Here is a 9,908-nt window from a genome sequence, read left to right on the forward strand (position 1 = left end):
CTCGAGTAAGGATTCCATTTAACTCACATATATCATAATGAATCAACTCAAGTAAAGATGTGTTTCTCTTAACTGATGGAAATGGTTTCTTAGTGAACTTTGATTTTACACATGTTTCACATTTTTCAAAATCTTTTGAGTCATATTTTAACATACCTTTAGTTTGCATTTTTTCAATGTTTTTAACATTAGTGTGAGCTAAACATTTATGCCATAAAGAAATTGAACAAACAATATAACAAGAAAAGTTCACTTCATTCACATTAGCAACCAATCCATCAATTACATCATTTCCAACACTAGACACACTAGCAACACCACTCTCAACACTAGGACCACTCATATTTCCCTCATCACTAAGACATAAACGATACATTCCCGAAGTGTTGTTAGCCCTCCCAACATATCTTCTGCCTTTAGTGATCACAATTTTGCCTCTCTCAAGCACCATCTTGAACCCACCCTTGTCAAACTTGTCCGCAGAAACTAGACCCTTCGAGATAGTAGGAACATGAAGAACATCTCGAAGAGTCACCCATTCACCACGTGTGAACTTCAACCGAACATCACCCCTTCCTAGAACTTCAGCTCTATGGCCATCAGCACAGACGACAACCGTCCCATGAGGCATGGGTTGGTAGGTGCGAAAGCTCTCTCGTTTCCCACAAACATGCACAGTGGCTCCAGTGTCTACGAACCAACCTCGAGCACAGATTGCTCGAGTAAGAGAGGAGATCATGAAAATCTCTCCAAGGTTCACACTAGCCACCATTTCAGTAACCTTCTCGACTGCATGTGCAACCGGTATGGATTTGCGATCTTTGCATTCTCTCGCATAGTGCCCAATCTCTCCGCAGACGTGGCAAGGACCGGCCCTTTTTGGCTTTGAGTTAGGATTTTGATGACCCGGTTTCTTGAAGCTTTGTTTCTTGGGCCCAAAATTCTTCTTGTTCTGTCCCCCAGATTTGCCTTTGTGGCTAGAACTCCCACCTGACACATGATGCACACTTTGTCCAACTTTACCTCGCTTGTCCCTGATGCGAGTTTCCTCCTCAATGCGGAGGTGTTTCATCAGATCATCCAAGGAGTAGTCCTCAGATTTGTGCATCATTCTCTTAGAGAAATCTTTCCACGAGGGTGGCAGTTTTGCGATTATCGCACCAACCTGAAAGAGTTCTGGAAGAGAGATGGTGAGTGCGTTCAACTTGTTGACCATGACTTGGAGTTCATGCACTTGCTCCATAATTGGTTTGTCATCAACCATTTGAAACTCAAGATACTTGGACACAAGGTACTTATTAGTACCTTCTTCATGTGCCTTATACTTGAGTTCCAACGCACTCCATAGCTCTTTAGGATCTTTGACCGGCGAGTAAAGATCATAGAGCCGATCAGATAGGGAATTCTTGATGTGACCCACACACAATTCCTCGGATTCTCTACGCAGAATCCTTTGTTTTTCCAGTTCTGCAATGACCGCTGGGTCCACAGATTCCCCTTCCTTTGGAATTGGATCATCAGGAATTGGTGCCAGTTTTGGGTCCAACAAAAAGGAGAGCTTCAAGACATGAAGCATGAACTTGACCTTTTCGGCCCAACGAGTGTAGTTCTGACCATCGAATTGGTCAAGTTTGGCAAACTCTTGGTTCATGAAGTGGAGGCTAGCAGTAGAGTCCATTAGTCTGTTGATTGATCACAAGTTAAAAACCTTTAAGATTGTTGTATAAAACAAACTAATAAACGCGCAAGGAAACCGAAAAATAATATTGAGAATTATATGTCGATTAGTTGCAAATAATAGATCCAATTATTGTTATTATATTACCGAGTTTCGTCCAAAACCAGATCTATCCTTCTCGATTAGATCCGATTATAAGAAAGGTAGAAGAAGACTGTCCTGTTATTGGACGAATTAAACACAAGACAGAAAAGTAAAACCGACCTGTTGATTGCTGACTGATCTTGAAGCAACTGCACGGATCAGATTCCTGTCCTTAAAGGTTTTTACTTCGCTTGTATTGGCTGTAAGCAACAGAGTAAAACCTCAGGATTTAATGCAGCTAAATCGATATTCCAACAGCACTGGAAATCGACAAACACAAAGCGACTACTCGGAAACTAGAAGAAAAAACCGCAGAGAGAGGGAGAGCTTTCAGATTTTCGTGAGTTCTATATGGCTCCTAGGGAGCTGTATTTATAGTTATCGTAACCCTAGAAGGCATCAAACGGGCCCCCATAGGCCGGCCCTAGAAACCCTAGGGCGACAGCTTGCTCTCCAAGCAATCTGTTTCCTGATCCTTTTAGAATACCTTGACTTGGTCTCCACGAAGTCAACGGCGGTCAACCATTTGACCGGATCGGTCAAACCGGCTTGACCCAAACTCGTCAAAAATAAAAGCTCCTCAGCTCCCAGCGACCGATAAGTGCAAAGTGCGCCTAAATCGCGCACTCGCGGCGTCGGCTAGTGCTAGGCTAGGCGCGCGCATGGGCTTGGCCCATTCCCTTGATCCACTAAAGCCTTTGAAGGCCTAACAAGGGAATAGGCTTATAAACCCACAAAGGTTTCTTTCCCCCACCAATGTGGGATACAAAGGAAGTTGCCAACTTGCAATTCCTTTATATATAAAGTTCCAACATTATGTAATTCTACATTTGTCAAAAAGTTACATGTCAAACACTCTTAGTACAATTTCAAATAACTTTTATGTAATTCTACATTTGTCAAAAAGTTACATGTCAAACACTCTTACTACAATTTCATATAACTTTTATCTAATTCTGCATTTATCAAAAAGTTACATGTCAAACACTACTACTACAATAATACAATACTAGTTGCCAGCTATTTTTGTCAAACATATTCAATTTTTTTTAACCATCACAAAAAGATAGAGTAACTTTAGAAAACTTTATCTTTATCATATCCTATCCGGTCCACTCTAGTCTAGACCCATGTAACAAATACAATCTAAAGGACCCATAAAATAATATCTTTAGATATATAGAAGACCACATTCATGTTCACCACAACATATACCGAAAAAAAAATCCTTTAAATCTCTTAACATCCATAATGTATCTCCTTTCCTCCATATCTATAACAGGTTAGTTCAAACCAGAACTTGAACCCGAAAAAAACATCCATAAAAAACATTAACGTAAAACGGGTAAACGGAGGAACCTTTATATATACACACGCATACAAACACACAATCACAAATCAGCAATTCCTTAGGTTATCGGGGACTCATATTGCCAGCTGATGATTCATCTTGAGAACTAACCGTAGGAATTGACTTGTCAACATCACCCAAGATGCCTGCAAAGAGTCCTTTCGAGAGAAAATACGGTGGTTTTTTAGGTTCGGGTAAAGTAATTGAGTTGTTATTCAACACATTGAGAATAGAAGCCATTGAAGGCCTTGCATCCGCATCTTCTTGCACGCATAATAAACCAATATTTATGCACCTAATCACTTCCTCCTTTGAATACGATTCACCAAGTCTCGGATCCGTTATCTTTAATGGCTTTCCACCCGTCCATTGTTTCCATGCCTACAAAAATTATATTTTAATTAAACTGTGTCTGTGACTGTGACTGCAGGTTAAATAAGTAGTGAAATGTAAGAATTTACTTACGGAAAGTAGGAGATCCTCCTCTTCATCTTGTTGATAGAAGTCAGAGTTTCTTCGACCACTCACAATCTCAAGAACTATGACGCCGAAGCCGAACACATCAGATTTCACGGAGAAATGTCCGTGCATTGCGTATTCTGGCGACATGTATCCCCTATAATTAATTATACATGTAACATACGATCAAAATCATTTGCCAAACATGTTGTACTGTGTTTGGTGTGCAGTAAAACAAGACTAATGTCAGTGGAACAAAAATCGTTAAACTTTTTGTCCCATTCAAAAAGGCGGGACAAAAAAATTGTTAACTTTTTGTCCAATCCAAAAAGGTGGGACAAAAAAATTGTTAACTTTTTGTCCCATTCAAAAATGTAGGACAAAACTGTTAACTTTTTGTCTCATCCAAAAAGGTGGGATCCAAAAATGTAGGACAAAACTGTTAACTTTTTGTCCCATCCAAAAAGGTGGGACAAAAAAATTGTTAACTTTTTGTCCAATCTAAAAAGATAGGACAAAAATTGTTAACTTTTTATCCTATCTTGTCGCATAGACAAAATTAATATTCTATTATTGACAAAATTTAGACTTGAATATGAGAATGGGATGATGGAAACTTACAGGGTTCCAGCAATTTTCTTTGTGTTTCCAAGAGTTTGATCAACACCAAAAGTTCTAGCCAATCCAAAATCCGCAATTTTTGCGTTCATATCTTGATCAAGTAAGATATTACTAGCTTTAAGATCTCTATGGATGATTCTTAATCTTGAATCTTCATGTAAATAAAGCATTCCTCTAGTGATCCCTACTATGATTTTCCATCGTGTCGCCCAATCCAAATTCCCATGTTTGATGGGGTCTACATTGAAAATAATAAACTTTTTAGACGTCATAATAAAAAAAAAATGATAAAATGGCATTAAAAATTATGAGGGGTGTATTTGGGAATTGTGACTAACCAAATAAAAAGTAATCTAGACTTTTGTTTGGGACATATTCGTACATGAGGATCTTCTCTTTTGCATCATGGCAAAACCCTAAAAGCCTCACAAGATTTCGATGTTGAAGCTTTGCCACTAAAACAGCTTCGTTTACAAATTCTTCTACACCTTGTCCTGATGTTTCTGATAGTCTCTTCACTGCTACTTGTTGCCCATTTTCAAGAACACCCTGATAATGTAAGTCATAATCAGCTCATATCAGGAAATAGGTTTTACATTTTACAATACTAGTGGAAAAGAATTATTTATACCTTGTACACCAAACCAAACCCGCCTTTACCAATCTTGTTTTTTGGAGAAAAGTAGTTTGTTGCAACTTCAATTGTCTCCAGATCATATTGCAAAGATTGTTCTGTTACAATCCCCATTCCAACTAGAAAACCATAAAAAGCCATCAAAATCACACAATTATGATTGTATCAATTTTGGATAAAAACTAAAAAGTGTGTCATCAATTATAAAGATAGTGTCATTTGTATGGAGACAAAACTTACCAGTGTCATGAGTTGAAGCTTGTCTATGTCCCACAAGTAAAGAAGAAAAGCTGGAAGTTTCTTTATTTGACATTCCGTCCTTCTTCTGTCTTTTTATACAAAAGAACCAGACGCCAATTCCAATTAGCCCCACAGAGATACAAGCAACTGGAACAATGATATAAATCATTCTTGTATTGTTGTTCTTCTTGTCCTTTTTGTCTGCATAAGGAGTATTTGTTAAGATTTGAAGTCGTTTTAGCACCCAGATAGATTGATCTCTCGAAAAAGAAGTTGTCAGATATGAAAAGAGTACGAAAACACAGGGTGTCAACTATTAACAGTTCAATTATTGAAATAATTAATTTGAGAGTAATCGGAAGAATACGAGCTTATGAACTTGATTTTTGAGATTAACGCTCACAGATTTGATGAGGAGTTGAATTTCAATCGGGTAGATTGTGCAATCAATACCTGAAGGAGAAGGAGAAGGCATTGATGTGGCTTCGTCGTAGAATTTTTCGTCCGCGTACCTCAGAAAACAATTGGGAAAAAACACTCTTGCTGTCGGCCTGCCGCTACAACAATCACGAATCCCAGTGATTGTACTGTTCAGACATTTGTTGCACTGCTCCGTTGATAAATCGGGAGTACATTGCATCATCCCGTAGATCTTTAACGAATCACTCCCATAAGTTACTTTTCCTACCGCCAATTTCACTAAGGAGTTACCTCCGGCAGCTTCCGCCTGTAACCTGGTTGTCAAATTCCTAAACGCCTTGTCAAACTCACCGACGTCGGAAACCCTCACCGTGGTCGATATGTTGTCGGAAGTCCAACTGTCGAGCACTCCGAGAATTTTCCGATCCGAGTAACGCACCATACAATCCGAGTACCACGCCGCAGCTTCCTTTTGGTTGGGACACTGCCGTTGAAGCAACGGGATCGAGTTTTTCACACAGGTCCTGCAAAGCTCCTGTCCAATATATCCGCGGCACAATGCGACGGCATTAATCTGTGCATCGGTGTTGCCGCCGGCGGTCGAAGTTACGAATTCGTGGTCGTTTGTGACGTTTCCGGGAAGTGAATTGAGTGCGAGTTCGATGGTTTTTAGGTCTGTTGCGCTTGTGAAATTGCTATTGTTTCTGCACTTGTAGACTCCGAAATCTGCACATTGAACTATCCCGAAAAGATCACCATTGATGATTATTTGAAGAAGAAACAGTGATGATATTACGGATTTCATATCCATTTTTCGACACCAGCTTATGAAAATTTGTGTTGTTATAAATCAAAAATAATAGTATGTCGCAACAGAATACGCGTTGACCACATTCTTTCACTTTCCTTCTAGAGATCTGTAATTGCAATTGCACCTCATGTTAAAAAGAAATAAACAAATAAATAAATAAATAACAGAGTATAATTCAAGTTTAGTCCCTCCAATTAAAAATAGAATACTTTTTGTCCAAAAAATATCTTAACATAAAATATGTAATTTATAATGATTTGGTTGTATCTTCACAATCTCACAAAGTCTTAAACTAAGGGGAGTTAAAAATTGGAAATTTGAAATTTTAGATATCTGAATTCTGAATATTTGAAAATTTCAGATAAATGCCTATGGATATCTGAGTTCATATCCACAATTTTGAATGTCCGAAATTTCAGAAAAAACTTCGAATATTAAATCGATATCAGAAAATACTAAACTTTAAAAATATTATTTTATTTTTAGACATTATACACAATAAAGCAAAATTGTTTTCCTTTTCACTTTACTATTTAACCAATTATATGAAATATACTTAGTAAAAATGTTTTGAGGTAACAAATATTTAAAAACTAAATGAAAAGACAAGGAAAGTCATTAATTAAACTACATTCAAAACCCTATCTCTTCCATTTTTTTATGTTTTGAAATGAAATATGCTAAAAATCATGTAAAAATTTATTTTGGGATAGCGATATCCAAAAACTTGGAAAAATACTATTTGAATCTAAATCTGAAAAATCAGATATCCGAATTTTGGATAATTTCACATCTAATTTATATTTTCAGATACTGATAGTTTGAACACCTATATATATATATATATATATATATATATATATATATATATATATATATATATATATATATATATATATATATATATACACTCATTTTGTTACTTTTTCTATAGTTCTAATATTTATTAGTATGATAAATAGAAAATGGAATTGATTATATATATTTTTAATGTGTATATTTATATTTTTAGTATATACAAAAATAAATTAAATACTACAATTTGTAAGTTTATCATAACTGAAACTGGATTTGATTTTTGGTTTGGATTAGTTAGTATCAAATTCAATGTAAAAAAAGCATATCAAAGAAATTGAAAGCAAAATAGATAACTTTTTCAATGATTAGTGAAAAAAATTGCAAACTCTACTATTTTATACAAGGGATTATTTCATATATGTCTATATTTTCTTTTGTTATTTATTTTCGAGTTTAGATTTTTATTTCAATTATTCACTTTTCTATTTGGATTTGAGCATATTGAAGACTCGGTCTATGCATTCATTGATAAAAAGAGTAATCTAAGGAGAGAAATACGATACAATTTAAAACAAACATAACTTTTGAATTGTTAGGAGTTTGGAGACCCATTTTTTGTCGTACACAACAATTTATGCATTATAAAGTTGTACAATACAACACTTTAAAGCACAAATTGTTGTGTATGGAAAAAAAATGTTGTGTATTTATATGATCACAAGCTCTCCTGAGCCAGAGTTCCTGACAAATAAGTTAGATAGATTACCCATTGTCATTTCCAAAATCCTTCATTTAGGCATTCATTTTTTAGTCTTTCCAAAATTTTGCTAATTTTCTTATATTATTTTACTTTATTTTAGTGGTATAATATTTGTGTTCATCGACTTCAGTTCTACCTATTTTAATTTAGGAGCTTAATTAGCAAAATTTAATGTCATTTTTAGGAATTTCACAAAACCTGTCAAATTTAGCTACAAGTATATATTATCCACATTTTTTCTTGATATTTTAAAATTATCCTGTAAAATTAATAATATAGTTCCCCCGCATCAGTAGCCATGATCATTGTTTTTCTTAGCTAAATGACAATGTTTCAATTGTAGAAGAGAGAAAAAAAATTCTAAACAAAACAATAGGATTTTATTTGCAGAAGAAAAAAATAGTTCTATAAAATATTAATATATGATATTATTGATTTAATTTGCAGAAGAAAAAATAACTCTATATAATATTTAATATATGATAAAAAAAAATAGAATAATTTATTTTATCATTAATAAAGAACCATCATTTGTTTATCGACACTATTTCTCATTGTCAGCGAAACGGTGACCTCCACATTGACACCTCTACATAATGTTCACCATAGCTTTCCACGACTACAAAAAGTCAAAAAACCAAAACCAAAACCAAAGTTGCTTTAAAGGGTGGACCTATGTCTAATGGTGGGTATCATATTCAAACCTCGAAATGCTTTTTTCATCTTTTATAATTAAAAAGAAAGTGAATAATCTTTTATAACCTTCGTGCATACTACATACTTCCAAAAACCTTTGTATGTTCTCTTTCGTTTAACCATTATAATTTTCGGTTATCATTAAGAAGATACAAATCGAATAATTATATGAAAGCTGATTCATATATAATAACTTTTTTTTTATATATAATGTAATTTTTTTTTTTTTTAATATTATACAACCACTCTAAAACATTAATTATTATTTGTGGGGAAAAAAACCGTTCTTTACAAATCAACGCCTTAATTCAAAAGTGAACAAAAGATTAATCTAAATAAGAAAACGAGTTTATTGTCGACATAAGTAATGGGATAAATTGAAATTTGTTTTAGGACGGTGGAACGTAACATAAGCTAAAAAATAAATAAAGTAAATTACAGTGTTGGTCCTTGCCGGTTATAATATTTTTGGTCCAAGTTTAAGAAAGTTAGGTTTTGGTAAGATCACTAGTCCTCGCCTCTAACAGCCCTAATGGATGTGCTGTTAAACATTTTAAAAAGACGAAAATGCCTTCTACGATTGCTTCCACCACCACCACCCATCTGTCACCATCACCCCACCACCACCACCCATCTGTCACCATCACCCCACCACCGCCAATCATCATCAGCACCACCACTATCTCCAACATCACCAATCACCACCATCATCACTGATTACCATCAACCTAACAACCACCATGTCTCTTCCGCACCATCATTGTTGTAGTTGTTGTTGTCACCTTCACAACCACATGACAAAACCACCATCCCACTACAACAATAATCACCCACCTGCTAGCTAATCGGTTATCGCGGTCAAAAATATAATAGCGGCCACCGACCGCTATTTGAAATCGTGGTTCTCGCGGCGGTATAACTGTGATATAACGTTTTTTATATTATATTATATTATATTATGTTATATATATATATATATATATATATATATATATATATATATATATATATATATATATATATATATATATATATCATTATTATATAAAAAAAACCCTTTTATTCTCATGCCTTCTACATCAAATTCACCCATTTCCGACTAAGCCACGTACCCTAAATTCTAATCGACGCAACGTGCGACAACCTCCACGCACAACGTCTCTTCTTCTATTCTCTTCAACATTTCACCTTCTTTACGGTGAAAGATCCAATGACTTGGTGATTCTGGTTCCCTCCAATAACAAGTTTGTCTTCCTTCTTAACAAGAACATTGATGACATCTGGAGTACATTTGTT

At 35.1% G+C, this 9,908-nt stretch overlaps 1 protein-coding gene across 1 annotated transcript; it reads right to left on the reverse strand.

Annotated features, from left to right (window-relative positions):
* Positions 1-2,973: 2,973 nt before the first annotated feature.
* On the reverse strand, positions 2,974-6,384 carry LOC145004575 (cysteine-rich receptor-like protein kinase 19). Its single transcript, XM_078963519.1, has 7 exons — positions 5,581-6,384; positions 5,128-5,328; positions 4,885-5,006; positions 4,592-4,802; positions 4,254-4,491; positions 3,639-3,789; positions 2,974-3,554 (listed from the first exon to the last, which is right to left on the reverse strand). Exons 1-7 carry the CDS (start codon positions 6,356-6,358, stop codon positions 3,237-3,239), a joined length of 2,019 nt encoding a protein of 672 aa, XP_078819645.1. The 5' UTR covers positions 6,359-6,384; the 3' UTR covers positions 2,974-3,236.
* Between the last annotated feature and the right edge of the window lie 3,524 nt (positions 6,385-9,908).

The sequence above is a fragment of the Lactuca saligna genome, chromosome 7 (assembly GCF_052625555.1).
Source record: "Lactuca saligna cultivar CGN05327 chromosome 7, ASM5262555v1, whole genome shotgun sequence".
NCBI lineage: Eukaryota > Viridiplantae > Streptophyta > Magnoliopsida > Asterales > Asteraceae > Lactuca > Lactuca saligna.